The 22,063-nt window shown below is 44.6% G+C and overlaps 1 protein-coding gene across 5 annotated transcripts in view; it reads left to right on the top strand.

The window, feature by feature from the left end:
* The window catches only part of inpp4b (inositol polyphosphate-4-phosphatase type II B), a 1,043,608-nt gene that overhangs the window by 550,418 nt on the left and 471,127 nt on the right, over positions 1 to 22,063 (top strand). For 4 of the 5 annotated variants that reach the window (XM_038792440.1, XM_038792442.1, XM_038792441.1 and 1 more), the window contains one exon: positions 2,550 to 2,666. The exons of the other annotated variant lie outside the window; for it this stretch is intronic. In XM_038792440.1, the coding sequence (XP_038648368.1) occupies positions 2,550 to 2,666 (117 nt within the window). The remainder of the gene's footprint in view (positions 1 to 2,549; positions 2,667 to 22,063) is intronic. 5 annotated transcript variants of the gene reach the window in all.

Genomic DNA, 22,063 nt, shown 5'->3' on the forward strand with positions numbered 1-22,063 from the left:
GACATTATCGTATGATCCCTACAGTGCAAAAGGAGGCCATTTAGCCCATTGAGTCTACACCGACCCTCTGAAACACCCCACCCAAGCCCACTCCCCCCCCCCCCCCCCCCCATAACCCTACCTAACCTTTGGACCCTAAGTGACAATTTAGTATGCCAATCCACCTAACATGCACATCTTCAGACTGTGGGGGGAAAGCGGAGCACCCGGAGGAAACCCACGCGACGCGGGGAGAATGTTCAAATTTGACAGTCACCCAAGGTTGTCATTGAATCTGGGTCTCTAGCGCCGTGAGGCAGCAGTACTTGCCACTGTGCCACCCAATCGTTAGTGGTGGCAGAATTGCCAGAGAATCCTTTGAATTTGGAGGTAGATATGGTGGAAAGTGGAAGTCAATCGTGGCTGAGTGCCCGCAAGAGTGCGAGTTATGCACTCTATGGCACCCTGGTCCTCTCTTGGATCACCCCAACACCTCATTTCCTTCCCATAGCACCTTCCCATGCAATCGCAGAAAGTATAACACCTGGCCCTTTACCTCATCCCTCCTCAATGTCCCAGGCCTCAAACACTCCTTCCAGCTGAATTTAGTATGCTGTACTCACTGATCACAATGGCTCTCCTTTACATTGGGGCGACCAAACACAGACAGGGTGACGCTTTTTAATCTGCAAGCCTGACCCTGACCACTTCAAGTGATCATGTTGCTCTCATGCTCACATTTCTGTCCTACTATGATGTTCCAGTGAAGTTCAGGTATTAGAATTAAAGTGTTAACTCTGTTTCTCTCTCCACAGATGCTGCCAGACCTGCTGAGTTTTACAGCGCTCTCAGTTTTTATTTCAGGTCTCCAGCATCTTTGCAGAATTTTGCATCAATTTAAGGATTATGTTGGGCGTTGCTGTGAATTTCCCCTAAGCAGTCACTACCATCTTTTGCACATAAATGCTAGGCCCTTGGGTGAGGTACCAAGAGGTGCCTCTGCAAGTAGGACAGTACCCTAGAAATGTAAGAGAGATGGAAACAAAACTGCAAGCAAATTTCAAACAAAACCCTTTCTTAAATAAAAATAAATGTTTTAAAGTTACATTAAAACACACTGTGGGATGAGATTTCACGTAACTAGCATCAGGAAGATTTGGTGTCTTGCAAATTCATTTGGTGAATGTAAACACAATGGCCTGAATTTTTACAGCCTATTGGAGATAGGCTAGGAGGCAGGGAGGACTGGCAATACGGCACAGGAAGACTTCGGAAGGGGAGTTTGATACCTTCCTGGTGCCATGGCATATTGCCAGTGGTGAGAATCCTAGCACCACAACCAGCTAATTGGGCCACTTCCCGTCCCCACGGGTATTTTGACCCTATCAGGAGGGCCCGCCAATATGTGGGGAGGCAGCCAGGTAAACAGGTGACCATCCAGTATCCCTTCTTAATGGGTGTCCCATGGCTCATGGAGGCCATCTCCCCCCCCCCCCCCCCCCCACCCCAGCCCCCGGCAATAGCTGTCCACATGCCCAAGGCACCGCCACCATAACATTCCCCCCCACATAATTTTCAAAATCACATGCCCCCAGGGTTTGTCTGTCTAACCATGGCTTCCCCAAAGACACATGTATGGTTTTGAATTGTTAATTGGCCGCTGCCAGCAAGATGCAGCTCCAGGGTCCTACTGATCACCGGATTGGGGTTGGTTTCTCCTGCTTTGAACATCAATGGTGGGGCTTCACCATCTGAGAGAAAATTCAGCCCATTGAGTTATCTAAAATTTGTCCCTGGCATACCATTTCAGCGAATAAAAACTCACCAGTTACCCCAAAAGACGTTTTATAGAATAGGTGACTGCTCGCTAGATCAGATGTTTTACACTATGCCGGTGTTTGGTTTTGGAGTGAATGAAGTTGAAGCCCAAAATAATGTTTTCATAGATGTCCTAATGGTCTTCATGTCTTGAGCCTTTTTTTCCTCAGAGATGCCATATTTCATTTACTGATATTCAAGCAAAGCGCTTTTAAAATATAGAGATGAGCCACTAACTATCGAACTAAATCTAATTCCAGCGAGATTTTTAATTAGAATGACAATTGCACCAGGAGCAGGCGGTGGTGCACAGAGGGTGCAATTAAAATTCTAAAATCAACATTCAATGTGAATATAGTGGGGTCTTCACGGTGCAGTAGCATTTCATCTGGATGCTGATGTTGGCTCCACTGTAACCGAATCACAATTAAAATAAAGTAGATTTTTTTTCCCATACAACTTATTAGCATAAAGTGTATTTAAAGGAACACCAGCAAAAATGACAATTGGGGACAGAGTAATTTGGGGACACTGCTAAACACATGCTAAACTGCTGCTTGAGTAATGATGGGTTTCAGCACGATTTGTGAGTCCATAAAAACTAAAGGTAATGCTGCTAATACTGTGTATTACAGCTTTTAAAGCATCCTTTAAAAAAATTTTTTGGTACATTCATCTGTCATTTCTTTTTATGTTGCCCGGTGCACAGCTGTTAGCTTACTGAGACAGGCCTGTTTGCTTGTGGCACGCAGGGAACAAGAGATCCAGTGTTTTTGACTGGCGCTACTTTCCCACCGGGCTATCCCATTTATGAGGAAACACGGGTGAAGTTAACGGTCTACGATGTCAAGGAGAAATCCCAAGAAACCGTGAGTATTTGATTCCTTCAGTGAAACACATCTTCTCGACACACAAAAGTGTAAGACCAGAAACATTTAAAACCATTTTTTAAAAAGGTATCCAAGCAGACCATTGATATATATTTACTCAGCTAGCAGTTTATGCCACTACATTGAGTTGAACAGATTATAGTATGTCTGGCACAGCACTTCAGATGAGAGACAGTCCATGTTTAGCCTCAGCTATGTTCCTTTGCATGTAATACTGTGCAGCTGCCTTGTTGAGCAGTAATAATTGAAATGGAAGCACATTGACATTCTCCAGTCAGGAAAAGACACTTCATCAGTCTGAAAATAACCAAATTTCACTGCAGATTTGTCCACACCTTCCATTTCATTCCAAAATGTAGTTCAGTGACTCTTAGGTTCCACTTCAGGAGACTGCATCACCTTCTTTCCAGCTTCTGACATTGTCAACAAAAATATTGTGTTGCTTGTGCCGTCATTTTATTAACCGCGTGTTGGAAAGTCTCTCAAAATTATTGTTCAATTTTAAATACAGGTACAGCAAAGGAAACTTTTCCTCTGATTCACTTTCATTATATCGAAATGAAAGAATTACATTCCTGATTTATTTTATAAAATTGCAAATATAATTCGTATTTAAGAAAGGGGTGAGAGTGAAATCAGGAAATTATTGACTTGTTAGTCTAGCATCTGTTGTGGTACGTTATTGGAATATGTGATTGGGTACAGAATGACTGAATACTTGGAGAACTTTGAGCTAATTAGAGAGAGAGCCAACATAGATTTGTAAAGGGTTGCTCATGTCTAACAAACCCGATTGCATTTTTTGAGGACATTTAAAAAAATTAACTTACTTGATGTGGGTGTCGCTGGTTAGGCCGGCATTTATTGCCCATCCCTATTTGCTCTTCAAATGATAGTGGTAAGCTGCCTTCTTGATCCGCTGCAGTCCCTGAGGTGTGGGTACACCCATGGTGCTGTTAGGGAGGGCGTTCCATGATTTTGCCCAGCAACAGTGAAGGAACGGTGCTATATTTCCAAGTCAGGGTGGAGAATGACTTGGAGGGGAACCTCCTGGTGGTGGTGTTCCCAGGTATCTGCTGCTCCTGTCCTTGTAGATGGTAGCAGACATTGGTTTGGAAGGTGCTATCTCAGGAACCTTGGCATCTTGTACATACTGCTGCCACTGTTCATCAGTGGTGGAGGGTTGAGGGTTTGAATGTTTTTGGAAGGGGGAGCAATCAAACGGGCTGCCTTGTCCTGGATGGTGTTGAGTGAGCTTCTTGAGTGTTGTTGAAGCTTCACTCATCCAGGCAAGTGTAGAGTATTCCATTACACTCCTGATTTGTGCCTTGTAGATGGTGTACAGGCTTTGGGGGATCAGGATGTGAGTTACTCACCAGAGGATTCCGAGCATTTGGCCTGTCCTGGTAGCCACAGTTTTAATATGGCTAGTCCAGTTCAGTTTCTGATCAATGGTAATGCCATTGAATGTCAAGAGGTGATGGTTAGATCCTTTCTTGTAGGAGATGGTCATTGGCTTGCACTTGAGTGGTGTGAATGTAACTTGCTACTTGTCAGCCCAAGCCTGGATATTGTTCAGGTAGGTCTTGCTGCATTTGGACATGGACTGCTTCATGATCTGAGGAGTTGCAAATGGTGCTGAACATGGGACAATAATCTGTAAACATCCCTACTTCTGATCTTATGATGGAAGGGAGATCGATTGATGAATCACCTGAAGCTGGTTTGACCTAGGACACTACTGTGAGGAACTCCTGCAGTAACACCCTGGAGCTGAGATAATTGACCTTAAACTACCACAACCATCTTATTTGTCCCAGGTATGACTCTAGCTCGGGGAGAGATTTCCCCTGATTCCCATTGACTCCGGTTTTTTTAGGGCTCCTTGATGCCATACTCGATGGTCGGTGCAGAATCAATGGGCCAAACTACCTCCTTTTGCACTGTCGAAATTCTGTGGTACTCGGTCAAATGCTGCCTTGATGTCAAAGACAGTCACTCTCACTTCGCCTCTGGCATTCAGCTCTTTTGTCCATATTTGAACCAAGGCTGTAATGAGGCCATGAGCTGATTGACTCTGGTGGAATCCAAACTGAGTGCGGTGAGCAGGTTATTGCTGAGCAAATGCCACTTAATAGCAATGTTGATGACTCCTTCCATCACTTTGCCAATGATAGAGAGCAGGGTGGTAATTGGCTGGATTGGATTTGTCCTGTTTCTTGCATGCAGGACACACCTCGGCAATTTTCCACATTGCCAGGTAGATGCCAGTGTTGTAAATGTTCTGGAACAGCTTGGTTCTGGGTGTGGCAAGTTCTGGAGCGCAAGTCTTCAGGAGTATTGTTGGAATATTGTCAACTTTGCAGTATCCAGTGCCTTCAGCCATTTCTTGATATCACATGGAGTAAGTCATATTGGCTGAAGACTGACATCTGTGATGCTGGGGACCTCCAGAGGAGACCACAATGGATCATCCACTCTGGCTTTTGGCTGAAGATTGTTATGAATGCTTCAGCCTTGTCTTTTGCACATAGGTGCTGGGCTCCTCCATTATTGAGGGTGGGGTGACTGAAGCAGTTGGGTAATATCCATGCTTGGACTTCTAGAGCACAGTAAGAAGTCTTACAACACCAGGTTAAAGTCCAACAGGTTTGTTTTGAATCACTAGCTTTCGGACCACTGCTCCTCAGCAGTGCTCCGAAAGCTAGTGATTCGAAACAAACCTGTTGGACTTTAACCTGGTGTTGTATGATTGTAAGACTTCTTACTGTGCTCACCCCAGTCCAACGCCGGCATCTCCACATCATGGACTTCTAGAGGCATTTGATAAAATTACACAAAGAAGCTGTTAGATAATATTGACCTGGTTAGGCAGGAAAAGAGTAAGAGATAATGCGCATGTAATTGAATTGGAAGGAAATGATTAGTGATGTCCTCCTTGGACCTATGCTATGGCCTCAAGTACTCAATATATTTGTTAATGACTTGGATAACCTAATATAGAGCCATATATCCATGCTTACTGATGACACAGATTGGTGCCATGGTAAATAATGAGCTCACCAATTTTGGACCAAATAATAACCTTTGTTATTAAGTGGATGAGGTTTTGCTGTAGACATGTTGAGTTCGAGACCAGATCTGGAATACTATGCAGAGTGCCAATTTAGTACTGTTACCAATGCTCCCAGGGTCCGATTAAGAAAAGAGGTTTCATAAATTAAGCTTGTATTTCCCGAAATACGAAAGATTAGGCGATGATTTAAGTGAGTTTTTTTTAGGATTTTTGAAAATAATTGATGGAGAGAAACATTTTATGAGATTGCAGAGTCCAGGATAAGGAGACAGGCAATGCAGAAGAGAAGTTAGGAATTGGTCTTTCCACAAAGTGTGGTGCAAGTTTGGAACTCTGTCCCACAAATAGTGATAGATGTTAGCTCAATTAATCATTTTAAACCTGAAATTGTCAGATAGATATCGAAGGATATGGAGCACAGCAGATGGTAGAGTTAAAATGCAAATCGCTCATGATCTCATTGAATGTCGAAGGGCCGAATGGCCTACTCCACTGCCTATTTCCTATGTAATCCATCCCGTATAGTTATGATGTCTTTTGCATCATGATTTAGACAGTCCATGCCCACCTAGAGCCATGTAATATCCTTGGAGAAGCAAAATAAACTGAAAGACCCAGGCTAATTTGAGGCAAAAACTCCAGAGAATTCCTCTCTGACCACATTGGGGGATGAAAGCAAGTTCAGGAAAGCATATTGTCCTAAATTATATTGGAAAGTACCTCCGTAATGTACCACTTTGGCATAAACTAATCCCTTAATTATTTAATAAAGTTTGATCAAATTCCTCAGAGACAACACTTATCTAAAATATGCAGATCCAGGTTTTTAACCCTATCTGGATTACTGAACAGGGTATTAAACTTGTAGTCCTTCTCTGGCCTCTTTCCAAAGCTGCAATACCTCCAACGTATGAGGAAAGCAAAATTGGACAGTATTCAATATGAATTCCAGACAAGGTCTTGTAAAGTGACAAAAAGGCATGTTTTATTTTCTAATGAATTAACTCATGGATACATCTTGTTAAATTTGGATACCTATGGCATTGGTCGTGTATATTTAGGGACATATTACTCTAGAGATCCCAAATCTTTAATGCTTATCAGTCGCTTTGATTTTGTTCCCAGTAAGGTTTTAACGTTAGACCTGTGAAACAATACATTTTTCTAGTTAAACAAACACAGGCCTGTTTCCTCAACACATCAAGGTCTTCTTGTGGCAGTACAACATCTTCTATATCCTCGCACTCGCTTTGCATCAAATAAATGGATAATTTCCCCAACATCTACGTCTAGGAACTTTCTGAAGATAATAAAGAGGAAAGTTCTCAACATAATTCCTGCGGGACACCATTAATAACTAGACTACACAAGCAGAACAAAACCCATTGACTGCCACTTTCTGACAATGTGTCTTTAGTCAATTCTTAATCGATTGTAGCTATTTATCACTATTCCACAAGATTCCATCTCTTTCATTTTCATTTTCCAGCAACCATGTTGAATGTCCCTGGTGACTTCTTCTCTTGTTACCTAGCCATACAGAAAACCAAAAGAAATAGCTTAACTTGCATGACTTTTGGCTGCCTTAAAGTTTTTCACTGCCACTGAAATATAAGGCATTTCTTACAATATCTTCAAGCACTTTACCTAGTACTGAAGTCTAACTAATGGCCGTGGTTCTACTTTATCACACTTATTAAAAATCGAACATATTTACATCCTTCCAGTCTGAAGGAACAGTGCCTGAATCTAGCTATTTGTTAGAGATATGGACAATGACGCATATCGCACTATTCTATTACTTTGAGGGTCCTTGGATGGATAACAGGTGGGTTGGTAGAGCAATCTATTTCAAATTGCTTCCTGAGACGGTATCCTCATTAATTTCAATATTGAGGGTCTTACTGTTAACAGCATATCTTATTGCTGCTAATTGAGCGCTGTCGGCAACTGATACAAAAGATCCATTTAATATCTCTGCCATGCCCTGTGAGACCCTACCATCTGTCCTACAGAATCTTTCAGTAGATTTCAAAAAACGTCCCCAATTACTGCCACAGTTGTTCACTGTCCTCTTTCCCATTAATTGTTTCACTGATCCAAAAGCAGCTTTAGTTTTCATTAATTGTGCCAAGCACTTATCATTGTCTTCCCTGATATTCTCCACTTTGAATTGATGAAAACCTTTTTGTTTTCATCTTATTTGTCTCTTGGTGGTGCAGATTTTGAATATTGCCAAAAAGAGAGATATTATTAAAGCTTTTCATCTTGAACGCATGCAACTTCAAGCGGGTGTAAATGAGCCATGTTACGAGCTGGACTGATTAGCTTGAACTGGTTGTTGGTGTAGCTATTAGCGTACTCAGGATTGTTCAGCATGTGCTCCTAATCGCGGAATCACATCCAACAGTGGCCGTTTTGTTTAGGATTTTTCAGTTGTGGCGGCAGTTTGAGTATGGCTCATTTACACTTAACTAGAAGCGATATACATTCATATGCATGGATCGGCTCTCTGCAAATAAAAGGACATGTTCAAACCTTGCACCATCTTTGAATTAAAAGGGATCTCTGGGAACTTACAGTTCCCATTGCTTTCTCCATGGTTATCCCGTGGCCAGTCAGCGCCGACTTGCGAACCCAACAGCACACTTTTCTCCTGCGGTACAAATTGTTGAGGTTGTTTGATAGTTGGCATTCTTTTGTTTGTCCTGATAAATGCAAGATGAAAAGCTTTGACGGCTCATCTCTCTTCAGCTATATGCAAGTCTTATTTTCTTTTGTAGGTGATCAGCTGACACATTGCTTTACTCCACGATCAATAATCTCCTGAAACCACTCTCTATGCCCCCTCCACCCAGATCCCCAATAGAAAATGAGAGGGACTCATGGAGATTTTTACTCCTAAGATGGAGACAGTCCATTCACCTGCTTTCAACATATCCTGCCCTTCCCATTGTCCATTTACCCAAACTTCCTCCAAGTGTATAACATTATGATGGAGTTAGTTGGACTGAATAGGAAGGCTTTATTCACCTTGGTTGACGGGTCATTCTACAGATTTAGGGTTGAGGGTAGGAGGTTTTCAGGGAATTTGAGGGGAAATATTTTCACCCAGATGGTGGTGGGAATCTGGAACGCGCTGCCTGAAAGGGTGGTAAGAGGTAGGAATACTCATTGCATTTAAAAAGCATTTGGATATTCACTTGAACTGCCACAACTTAAAAGGCTACGGGACTAAGAGCTGGAAAGTGGGATTAGGCTGGATGGTTATTTGTTGCCCGGCATAGATATAATGTGCCGAATGACCTCCTTCCGTGCTGTACATTTCTACAATGACTGTTTGGGTAAACATTGGGAATATTGAAACCATTGTCTGTGGTCTCCACCACAAGTTAGCCATGTATTATATCCCTCTCCATGGTAAATGTTGAACCAGACTGTTCTCAACATTGGCATTCTACTTATACGTGGAAGTAAACTTCTGATCTCATACATTTTCCATCACCAAGGCAACCTATTTTTAACTTGTCATATCCCGCAATAGTCTTATAGGATAGGGAAGATTCACTACCGCATGGAGCTTGTAGAATCTGAACTCTCTCGATAAGTGTCTTTGTATAAATAGAATCGGCCAATCCGGCACCGGCGAGAGAAGACCCAGTAGGGTGGAGCTGTAAACATGTTAAATAAAGTAAGTTTTATTTGTCTCTAAAAATTGTTGTGAATTCTTCGTTGCCCCTTACAATATGCCTCTACTATTGCCTAATCTTCTCCCTGTCTTAACCTACTCAATGTTGAAACCGTCATTTCGAGTTTTATTTATGGACTCGAAAAATCCAATGCTCATCTGGTCAGCCTCCCTTCTCCATGGCCTTCAGCTCATCCAGAACTCTGTTGCCTTTAATCTAATTTTCATCAAGTCCCATTCATTCATCATCTCATGCTCATTGACCAACATTGAGACCTGGTCCTGCCCATGCCCCATTTTTAAAATTCTCATCCTTGTTTTTAAATTCCTCCATGGTCTTGTTCCTTCTTTGTAATCGCCTATAGCCCTTTCAAAGTTGTGCTCCTCCAACTTGGACCTCGTTTGTATCACACACTTCTATCTCTCCATCATTGGCAGCCAATCCTTCAGTTGCATATACACATGCTCTGAAATTCCATCTCTAAATCTCTCCATGTCTTCTTCTTTGAATCGCTCCTTAAGACTTAGCTGCGCTCAATGCTTTTTGCCACCTGTCTATTCAATAATAATAATCTTTATTATCACAAGTAGGCTTACATTAAAACTGCAGTTAAGTTACTGTGAAAAGCCCCTAGTCACCACGTTCCAGCACCTGTTCAAGTACACTGAGGGAGAATTCAGAATGTCCAATTCACCTAACAGCATGTTTTTTTAGGACTTGTGGGAGGAAACTGGAGCACCTGGAGTAAACCCACGCAGACACAGGGAGAACGAGCAGACTCCGCACACATAGTGACCCAAGCCGGGAATCGAGCCTGGGACTCTGGCACTGTGAAGCATCAGTGCTAACCACTGTGCTACAGTGATATTTGCTGGCCAACAAATCATCTGCTTTGGCTCAGTGTCAATTTTTGGCTTAAGCACTTGTGGAATATTTTGCTATATAAAAAGCACTATATATGTGCAAGTAGGAGTTGATAACCCCGTCCTCAGGCACTGACATTCTCTTGCTATTTTCTGAATCAACCCACATAATAGGACCATTATGTTAAGATTGAAGCCAGGGAAAGATAGGCTTGGGATGAGTTGTGAATTATATAGTACTTTTTTAAAATCCTGTCAACGCATGTATGGTTGTATACAATTGTTTTTTTTTGACAAGATCAGGGGTGGGATTCTCCAAAATGGAGGCAGAGTGTCCGCGCCGTCGTGAATGCCGTCGCGTGTCATGATGGCACGAAACGGGCGCAGGTACTACCGATTCTGGCCCCCACAGGGGACCAGCACGGTGCTGGAACAGTTCACGCTGGTCCAACCTCCCTTCCCGGCGCCGTACCAACCTGTGCATGCGCGGGTGACTTCCTCAGCGTGCTGGCCCCGACGCAACATTGCACGGGGGTTCAGGAGCCGGCCGCGTAACAAAATAGGGCCGGGCTGGAGAGGCCGGCCCGCCAATCGGTGGGCCCCCATCGCGGGCCTGACCCCATCGGAGGCCCCGCCCCTGGTGAAGGAGCCCCCTCCCCCTTCTCTCCCCCCCCACCCCCCCAACAGGCCGTCCCCCGACCCAGGGCGCAGAGTTCCCGCCAGCTGCGAGCAGACGTGGACGGCGCCGGCAGGACTCTGCCATTTCCGCACAGCTGCTCGGCCCATCAAGGCCAAGAATCAGCGGGTCAGCCGCGGACAGCGCCAAATCCGCCGGCGCAAATAGCACCGATTCTCCGCTCCTCGGAGAAGCGTGTGCCGGCGTCAGGGTGGCGTGGCGCGGTTGCGGCGATTCTCCGGCACGGCGCTGGGAGAATCCCGCCCCACAGTACAGAGGTTCATCCCAAAGAAAAGAAAGGTTATCAGAGGGAGGATTAGGCAGCCATGGCTGACAAAGGAAGTCAGGGAATGCATCAAGGCAAAAGAGAGAGCCTATAATGTGGCAAAGAGTAGTGGGAAGTCAGAAGATTGGGAAGGCTACAAAAACAAACAGAGGATAACAAAGAGAGAAATAAGGAAGGAGAGGATCAAATATGAAGGTAGGCTAGCCAGTAACATTAGGAATGATAGTAAAAGTTTCTTTAAATACATTAAAAACAAACGGGAGGTAAAAGTAAACATTGGGCCGCTCCAAAATGACGCTGGTAATCTAGTGATGGGAGACAAGGAAATAGCTGAGGAACTTAATAAGTACTTTGCGTCAGTCTTCACAGTAGAAGACATGAGTAATATCCCAACAATTCAGGAAAGTCAGGGGGCAGAGTTGAATATGGTTGCCATCACAAAGGAGAAGGTGCTAGAGAAACTAAAAGGTCTGAAAATTGATAAATCTCCGGGCCCAGATGGGCTACATCCTAGAGTTCTAAAGGAGATAGCTGAAGAAATAGTGGAGGCGTTAGTTATGATCTTTCAAAAGTCACTGGAATCAGGGAAAGTCCCAGAGGATTGGAAAATCGCTGTTGTAACCCCCCTGTTCAAGAAGGGAACAAGAAAAAAGATGGAAAATTATAGGCCAATTAGCCTAACCTCGGTTGTTGGCAAAATTCTAGAATCCATCGTTAAGGATGAGATTTCTAAATTCTTGGAAGTGCAGGGTCGGATTAGGACAAGTCAGCATGGATTTAGTAAGGGGAGGTCGTGCCTGACAAACCTGTTAGAGTTCTTTGAAGACATAACAAATAGGTTAGACCAAGGAGAGCCAATGGATGTTATCTATCTTGACTTCCAAAAGGCCTTTGACAAGGTGCCTCACGGGAGACTGCTGAGTAAAATAAGGGCCCATGGTATTTGAGGCAAGGTACTAACATGGATTGACGATTGGCTGTCAGACAGAAGGCAGAGAGTTGGGATAAAAGGTTCTTTTTCGGAATGGCAACCGGTGACAAGTGGTGTCCCGCAGGGTTCAGTGTTGGGGCCACAGCTGTTCTCTTTATATATTAACGATCTAGATGACGGGACTGGGGGCATTCTGGCCAAGTTTGCCGATGATACAAAGATAGGTGGAGGGGCAGGTAGTATTGAGGAGGTGGGGAGGCTGCAGAAAGATTTAGACAGTTTAGGAGAATGGTCCAAGAAGTGGCTGATGAAATTCAACGTGGGCAAGTGCGAGGTCTTGCACTTTGGAAAAAAGAATAGAGGCATGGACTATTTTCTAAACGGTGACAAAATTCATAATGCTAAAGTGCAAAGGGACTTGGGAGTCCTAGTCCAGGATTCTCTAAAGGTAAACTTGCAGGTTGAGTCCGTAATTAAGAAAGCAAATGTAATGTTGTCATTTATCTCAAGAGGCTTGGAATATAAAAGCAGGGATGTACTTCTGAGGCTTTATAAAGCACTAGTTAGGCCCCATTTAGAATACTGTGAGCAATTTTGGGCCCCATACCTCAGGAAGGACATACTGGCACTGGAGCGGGTCCAGCGGAGATTCACACGGATGATCCCAGGAATGGTAGGCCTAACATACGATGAACGTCTGAGGATCGTGGGATTATATTCATTGGAGTTTAGGAGGTTGAGGGGAGATCTAATAGAAACGTACAAGATAATGAATGGCTTGGATAGGATGGACGTAGGGAAGTTGTTTCCATTAGCAGGGGAGGCTAGGACGCGGGGGCACAGCCTTAGAATAAAAGGGAGTCACTTTAGAACAGAGATGAGGAGAAATTTCTTCAGCCAGAGAGTGGTAGGTCTGTGGAATTCATTGCCACAGAGGGCGGTGGAGGCCGGGACGTTGAGTGTCTTTAAGACAGAAATTGATAAATTCTTGATTTCTCGAGGAATTAAGGGCTATGGGGAGAGAGCGGGTAAATGGAGTTGAAATCAACCATGATTGAATGGTGGAGTGGACTCGATGGGCCGAATGGCCTTACTTCCACTCCTATGTCTTATGGTCTTATGGTCTTAATGGAGGATCCTGTATCAGAATTAACCTGTTTCATTTTTACTGTGTTAGTAAGACTAAAAGTTTTTTTTTTAAATGTTTTTTTATTGAGTTTTCATATTTTATATATGACAAATTACAAGTTATTAGAGAGAGAAAAAAAAAGGAAAACACAAAAATTTAACATGAATATTTACAGGTAAGCATCTTCATAACAATAATTGTGGCCGCCCCCTTTAGCTAGCATACATATTTTACATTCCCCAATATGGCCGAGGCACATGTTTATAGGCATTTATTTATAGTTTGGTTTTGGGCCTTGGCTTGCCATCAAACCCCCATACCGAGCCCGTAGCCCCCCCCCCCCCCCCCCCCCCCCCCCTTTCCCCCCGGCTACCTTCCCCCGATTCCCGTCCATTTTCCCCTGGTTCTTGGCCACCCGACTATTCTTCCTCCTGTACGTTGGCCACAAACAGGTCCCGGAACAGTTGCATGAATGGCTCCCACCTTATGTGGAAGCCGTCGTCCGACCCTCGGATGGCGAATTTGATTTTCTCCATTTGGAGAGATTCCGAGAGGTCGGACAGCCAGTCTGCAGCTCTGGGTGGTGCTGCTGACCGCCAGCCAAACAGGATTCTACGGCGGGCAATCAGGGAGGCAAAGGCAAGGGAATCCGCCCTCCTCCCCAGGAATAGATCTGGCTGGTCTGAAACCCCGAAGACCGCCACTATCGGGCATGGCTCCACCCTCACCCCCACCACTTTGGACATAGCCTCGAAGAAGGCTGTCCAGTACTCCACAAGTCTGGGGCAAGACCAGAACATGTGGGCGTGGTTGGCCGGGCCTCTCTGGCACCGCTCACATTTGTCCTCCACCTCCGGGAAGAACCTACTCATACGGTTTCTCGTTAAGTGGGCTCTATGTACCACTTTTAGTTGCGTCAGGCTGAGCCTTGCGCACGTGGAGGTGGAGTTGACCCTATGCTGTGCTTCGCTCCAGAGTCCCCACCCTATCTCCATCCCCAGGTCGTCCTCCCATTTCCTTCTTGTTGCGTCCAGTACGGTGTCGTCCCTATCTACCAGTCGGTCATACATGTCACTACAGTTCCCTTTCTGTAGGATACTTGCGTCCAGTAGGTCTTCCAGTAGTGTCCGTCGTGGCGGTTGTGGGTATGTCCTTGTCTCCTTTCGTAGGAAGTTTTTGAGCTGCAGGTACCGTAGCTCGTTCCCCCCAGCTAGCTGAAATTTCTCTGTCAGTTCGTCCAGTGTTGCGATCCTGTCGTCCGTGTATAGGTCCTTGACTGTCAGTGTCCCCCCGTCCTGCCTCCACCTTTTGAAGGTGGCGTCAGTCAGTGCTGGTGTGAACCTATGGTTGTTGCAGATGGGAGCCTTGTCCGACATTTTGTACAGGCCAAATTGCTGCCGCAGTTGGTTCCAGGATTGGAGGGTGGCCGTCACCACTGGGCTGGTGGAGTGTTTTTTGGGTGGGGATGGGAGTGCTGCCGTGGCGAGGGCCCGGAGGGAGGTTCCCATGCAGGAGGCCTCCTCCGCACGCACCCACTCGGCTTCTGGCTCCTGGATCCATCCCCTTACTCGCTCGGCTGTTGCCGCCCAGTGGTAGAATTGTAGATTCGGGAGGGCTAGCCCCCCCCTGGATTTTGTTTTTTGTATGACCTTCTTTGGGATCCTAGCATTTTTACCCCCCCATACGAACGCCATGATATGTTTGTCCAGCGCTTTGAAAAAGGCCTTGGGGATGTAGATCGGAATGGATCTAAACAGGAAAAGGAACCTGGGCAGTACGTTCATTTTGATCGTCTGGACTCTCCCCGCGAGGGAGAGCGGGAGTGTGTCCCATCTTTGCAGGTCCTTTTTAACTTCCTCCGTCAGGCTGGTGAGGTTCCATTTGTGGATCCCTTTCCAGTCATGGGCTATTTGGATCCCCAGGTAGCGGAATTTATTTCGGGCTTGTTTGAACGGCAGGCCCTTTAGTGCTGCCCCCCCCCCCCCCTTGCGGGTGTACTGGGAAGATCTCACTTTTGCTCATGTTGAGTTTGTAGCCCGAGAAGGCTCCAAACTCTTTCAGGAGCGCTATGATTCCGTCCATGCTGCTTTGTGGGTCCGAGATATAGAGGAGCAGATCATCCGCATAGAGTGAGACTCTGTGCTCTCTACCTCCCCTTCGGATCCCCCTCCAATTTTTTGCTGCCCTGAGCGCGATTGCTAGCGGTTCGATTGCTAGTGCGAACAGCAGCGGGGACAGTGGGCATCCTTGTCTGGTGCCCCTGTGCATCTGGAAGTATTGGGAGTTGGTATTGTTGGTCCGTACACTCGCCATGGGAGCGTTGTATAGGAGCTTTACCCAAGCGGTGAACCCTGTTCCAAGCCCGAACCGCTCCAGTACCTCTATGAGGTATTTCCATTCGACTCTGTCGAAGGCCTTTTCTGCGTCCAGGGAGACGATCACCTCTTGTGTTCTCTCCCCGGAGGGGGTCATTATCACGTTCAGCAGGCGCCTGATGTTCGCGGTAAGCTGTCTACCTTTGACGAAGCCCGTCTGGTCCTCTGTGACCACCTCAGGTACACAGTCTTCTAGCCTTTTGGCTAGGATTTTGGCCAGTATTTTGGCGTCTGCGAAGACTAAAAGTTAATATGCTTTAAAAATACTCACTTGTCTTTGTATATTGCTGAAAGGGATAAAGTTACGTTGTAACGAAATTTGATAACGTCTCCATTAGAGAAGGCACCTACTTTATTTATGCATAAATCAACTGAAGGCAATGTGTTGATGTGAAGCCTTAACAAAAGTGGTGATTTAAATACCTTGCTGAAACTGAAACGTCCTATCAGGCTAAGTCCAAACAAAGCTTTCCGAATGAAATATTTTTTTTGGTTTATACAGTATAAATGTAGATCTAGATGTGTAACTTGTTAATGGGGGAGAAGAGACAGTAACCTTGTCAGTTGAGAGAAGTTTTGCATTTGATAGATGTGGTTTATTTTCATCGGAGAGTTCTTTCCCATGGTCCAGCTGAAATTATAATTTAGGGTAGAGCCATTTCCATAGAGTCCGAACAATGCAGAAGGCCGCCATTCAGCCCATTGAGTCTGCATCGACTCTCTGAAAGAGCACCCTACCTCGGCCTAATCCCCTGACATATTCCCGTAAACCCACTTAACCTGCTCATCTTGGGACACTAAGGGGCAATTTAGCATGGCCCATTCACCTGACCTGCACATCTTTGGACTGTGGGAGGAAACTGGAGCACCCGGAGGAAATCCATGCAGGCATGGGAAGAACATGCAAAATCCACACAGTCACCTGAGGCTGCAGTTGAGCCCATTGCCTTCAGTTGATTTATGTATAAATAAAGTAGGTGCCTTCTCTAATGTAGAAGTTTTAACATTTTGCTACAACGTAACTTTATCCCTTTCAACAAAATACAAAGACAAGTGAGTATTTTTAAAGCCCTGGTGTTGTGAGGGCTTTTCTGAGTTATGTCGAGTTTTATAGGTTTACTTATTTGCATGGGGTCGCAGACATAGGGCACCACGCTGCTAATTTCATCACCACTGTGTCTGTTTCATGACTGTATATTGGATGCAGTGTTAGATTTCGTCTTTTTCGTTTTTCTCCAATTTGTTCAGTCCTCAGATCACACATCACCCCCTAGCTGCTTGTGCAACCCAGTCAAGCCAAAGGATGAGAATCCTTAAATGGATTAAAGTGCTAGACCACCATGCAGGGTGTCTTTTGCCACAGTTCACCACATTAGGTACCGTGGCGGTTTGCCAAATAGCACAGGGCTCAATAGCTGGCTTTTAAAACGGACCAAGGCAGGCCAGCAGCACAGTTCAATTCCCGTACTAGCCTCTCCGAACAGGTGCCGGAATGTGGCGACTAGGGGCTTTTCACAGTAACTTCATTTGAAGCCTACTTGTGACAATAAGCAATTTTCATTTCATTTTTTTTTTCATTTCAAATGTCAGCCTGGCCCAGCAATAGCGCTGTTGGCCCTGCTTGAAGCCCCACTTTAGGACCGAGGTGACACTTAAGTGCAATACTGAGGATGTACAGGAAGGTTCAGCGATAAGACTCCAAAATTGAACACGATAAACTACGGAAGGATTTGAATATATCTGCACAGATGAACGGCAGATTTAGCAGATTTAGGGGCTGGTTTAGCATAGTGGGCTAAGACAGCTGGCTTGTAATGCAGAACAAGACCAGCAGCGAGGGTTCAATTCCCGTTCCAGCCTGCCCGAACAGGCGCCGGAATGTGGCGACTAGGGGCTTTTCACAGTAACTTCATTGAAGCCTACTTGTGACAATGAGCAATTATTATTATTAGTAGATGAAGTTCAATGCAGAAAAATGCAAAGTGGGGACAGAAATTGCAAGAAGTGACTTGAATGGAAAGAAAATAATAAATGTGCATGAAAAATCGAAGAGGTCTGAGGATTCTGATTGACAATAAATTGAAACTGTCACAACAGTGATGGTCACCTTAAGTCACTCACCACCCTGACTTGGAAATGTATTGTCGTTCCTCACTGTTGCTGGGCAACATCCTGGAACTCCCTCCTTAACAGATCAGCGGAGCACAGCGGGTGTACCTACACGTCAAGGACTGCAGCGGTTCAAGAAGGCAGCTCATCACCACTTTCTGAAGGGCAACTAGGGATGGGCAATAAATGCTGGCCCAGCCAGCGACACCCGCATTCCTTAAATGATTTTTTTTTTAAATGCTCAGCTGCAAAGAGTAAAGCAAACCAGATATTGGGATGGAGTGGAAGGCTGTTATTGAGCCAAAATAGTGTGCAGTATGTGGGTAACATTTGGACGTATAATCAACCTAGTTCATTCTGAACTGCTCACCGAAACCACTCCTGCAACTTTCTTCCGAACAGCCTTATTATTATTTTTGAACCATGTGCACTGGAATTGATTGTACAGAAATATTTTTACAGCAATGGCATCATGTACTCGATAAAATACTTGCAAGCCAAACACTAATGAAAAATATTTTCAGGCACTCTGCTTAAGGATAATGTATTTCCTCGATAAATACCCTTTTTAAAAATTGCACCTGCTGTCGTACTAAGCCATGCAGACTCTGAATTCCTCGATGTTCTTGTGCTAAGAATTAACTGTTTATCCATGACATCATTTTGGTCCTTTCACCCCTTTGGGCTAAGGAATTGAAACGTCAGTGAGTATGCCCATTCTTGGGGATGGATTTCATGCAGGCGATGGAGGTCTTGCCATTGGGAGCCCCATGTTACCTCTTTTAGGGAATTAATTAACTGGAAGTGGCAAGCCTTCTTTGATCCTAGGGGGTGGAGGTCCTGTCCATTGAGACCTACCTGCCAATTAGAGGCTGGCGTCTCTATTGAAATGCTGCTGCATTGGGGTAGTAGTGACTGCTGCTGCTACTGCACGTACCCAAGGCTGAAGATTGTTGCTGAATCCCAGACGATGGTGGGTGATGATGAAAGGGGTGTTATGGGAGTTGGGGGGAGGGGAGGGGGCGAAGGGTCAGCAGAAGGCGGGGGAGTGACTGCCCTGCTCCCTGCCTGGCCTTCGCACCACTGACTTAAATGGTGGAGGCAGGAAGGCAGCAAGGGCCCCACCTGCCACCTTCCCGCCTGATTAAATGCACACCTCTCCACACCCTAACCACCAAACTCCCCACGGGGAGGCCAGTAAATTCCACCCCTGGACTCTACTCATGAACTTTTCTGAAAAATGCTTTGGTGTTAATGCTCATGCCCTCGGGCTTTAATGGTGATGTTGTACCAGTTGACCAACACTCAAAATCCAAGCTAGAATATGAGGAATGACTCTTTGGGTAAAGTACCAGAGGGCCTGTGTTAGCAGTAATCCTTTTTATTCCAAGGTTACTATCCTTGCTGAAAGCAAATTAGTCTTGATGATTGTGCCAATGCTTGTTGAAGGAAGTATAACTGATGCAAGCTGTCTGGCACATTTCATAGACCCCAGCAACCATTTTGATTCAACAGGATGTTGGTGTTGATGTTTTTGTTGTTGCCGCAGGAGATCAGCATTTGTGTTTGAACAAGCTAACACTACCATGTATTGTTTTGCACATATGATCAGCTGCAAGATTTGCCCAGCTGTCAACAATGTTAAACAGCTTGAGGCTGTTCTACGGCATGTTCCTATATCACTTTGATTATCTGCCCAATTTCTGTACCTCTCCTCCAAAGTGTTAAGGATTTTCTTTTGGCATTTTGGACTCCAGACCAGAACAACTCAGCTTGTATCAAATTGGGCAGGGTGGGTATAGAGGGATATGGGCCAAGTGCGGGCAAGTGGGCTAGCTGATAGAAACTGGGCGGCATGGACAAGCTGGGCCGAAGGGCCTGTTTTCATGCTGTAAACATCTATGACTCTGCACGCAATGTGCATTGTTTTTGCCACAATTGAGGATCTTGTCATTGAAAGTTTATTCAGATGTGTCGTGCCCAGTGAAGGCATGTCCTTTTCTAACTTACAAGCTTTATTTATTGTGGACTCTTTGAAGTTAGCCTATTCTTCAAGGAATCAGCAATGTGTTACAAAGCTGGCCACTAAAGGTCAGATGACCAGGCTTGTGTATTCAAAAACAGACTCACTATTTAACAAAGGCAAAATAGGACTTCCCAGGTGGAAAGGTGGCAACCACACACATCTTGATACCATCAAAGGGCAATCCTGAATTATGTGAGTATTTTTTTAAATGAAGAAGGTGACTGTGTTAATTCCCCCAGGATAAATGTCTTCAAACAATAAACTAGGATGTGGCCCAGGCAAACACCAGATTTGGGATAGGAACTGCAATTGTGATGAGTCACATGATAAGGCGACCATGTTTATTCCTTTGTAATCATTGAATGCTGACTGCAGAAAGTAAGAGTTAACAGCAGCAAGCCAGTAAACCTATGCCTTAAAAGAACCAGAGGCTGTAACATTGCAATGTCTCCAAGCCTGTTCCTCTCCAGGTCCACCAATTTAGCAAACCCACCTGTAATGAGACTCTGAGCAACTAATTTTATGACCTGCAAAAAGGCCATCCCTTCGAATGAATCCTGACATGACTTTGGCAGACCGCTTTGACTGATGTATTTGTCTAAACTACCATTCAGGAGTGAAGATGTTTTCTTCATCAGACCTGCAACTTGTGTTTTCCAGACCAAGACGGAATGTGAATTATGAACTCTGTTTTACTTATAACCTGTTAATATGCACTATTCTCTTCAGCTGTCTTTTCCTTGCGTATATTTGTGAATTAATGTTGTCGTGTTAGACATCGGGGTGAGCATGTAAATGAACAGTCCTCTCTTATCTAAATCCATGAAATGCTTGCTGCTGGTTATTGAAATTGTCCATACACTCTGGAGTTTAAAAACACACGTCTTCCTCTCTATTGTCTACTGAATATGGGCAGTTGGAAAGGGAGCAGAGATTTCAATAGTTCTGTCTCACTTTGTCTGTGACGGGTGTTGGAGGTATAGCTGAGCAAAATATCTTCTGATGGTGGTAACTTGTCCAGGTTTTTCATCCATTATAGGGGTGAGCGTTGACAGTGATAAATCCAACACCGTCAGCTGTGTTATGAGCTTGATTCTCCTGTTAGTTCCAGACCTCGTTTCTAAATATCGAGTTGACGTTTCCGATATGAGGAGGCACTTTAATGTTTATTAAATCAGAAAAAAATTGTGTTTTTATCACCTTCTGAGAAATGTCTAAGGGTAAGTCATTGCAGGTGAATGGGGCAGTTATTTTCATTTTCATTTCATTTTTCAAGTAACAGTGAGATAAAAGATTGACTAAGTTAAATTCATTTTCGGTGGTGTTTGGCTGAGGCAAGAATGTTGTCCAGGGCACAGAACAACCCGTTGCTCTTTTTCTGAAACTCCTTTGAATTTTTAACATGTACATGAACTGCTATAGAAAGCAGATGTTTGAGTTTGCTGAACTTTTCATTCAACGAGTGACCTTCCTCTCAGCACAACACTGACATGTTGGCTGAGATGCTTTGCTCCAGTCCTGAATTGAGGCTTAAAAGCACAACCTTTTAATTCAGAGCCAGGAGTGTTACCACCTGAACCAAGTCGAGTATGAGTTATGGCATTGTCTGCCAAAGTGCTATGGTAGTGCATCACTTGGCAAGAGGCTAGTCATTAGATGAACTGGATGATGACATTTAATTGAGTTTTGCCAATGTGACTGTAGGTTTGGCATAGTGTTTCCCTGGGGCTGGTTGGTACATGATCCATCTTTTCTCCAGTTTAATAAGGTCAGAGTTGTTTTCCACTGCAGCAAATCAGTCTGCAATAAGCTGCAGATCCTTCTGAATATGCTAGCCTGGAGCAGCCACCTGCAAATAAAACCTCACATATGATTTCTCCTTTTTGTTTTAGTTCAGCCTTGCATTCTACTCTGATTGAAGCATTTTCCAGTACATAATATTGTGTACTTCCTTGTCTCCAGCCTCCACCTTTAGCAAGACACTAAATTAAAAAATAGAACCTCAAAGGTAATATTGGAATGGCCTACGCTTGAACTATGCTGTTACCTGTATGCTCGCAAGCCATCTAACTAGGAAAATTTAGCGAGCCTTAAACTAAATAGTGGGGCATAGAATCAAGTTTACGAAAATGCAGTACATCAAAGACTAGAGAAAAGTATTAATGTGGGAAATGATAACCAGACCATGACAGTAAGTAGAGGAGTATAAATCAAAG

This window comes from Scyliorhinus canicula, chromosome 3 (genome assembly GCF_902713615.1).
Source record: "Scyliorhinus canicula chromosome 3, sScyCan1.1, whole genome shotgun sequence".
Taxonomy (NCBI): domain Eukaryota; kingdom Metazoa; phylum Chordata; class Chondrichthyes; order Carcharhiniformes; family Scyliorhinidae; genus Scyliorhinus; species Scyliorhinus canicula.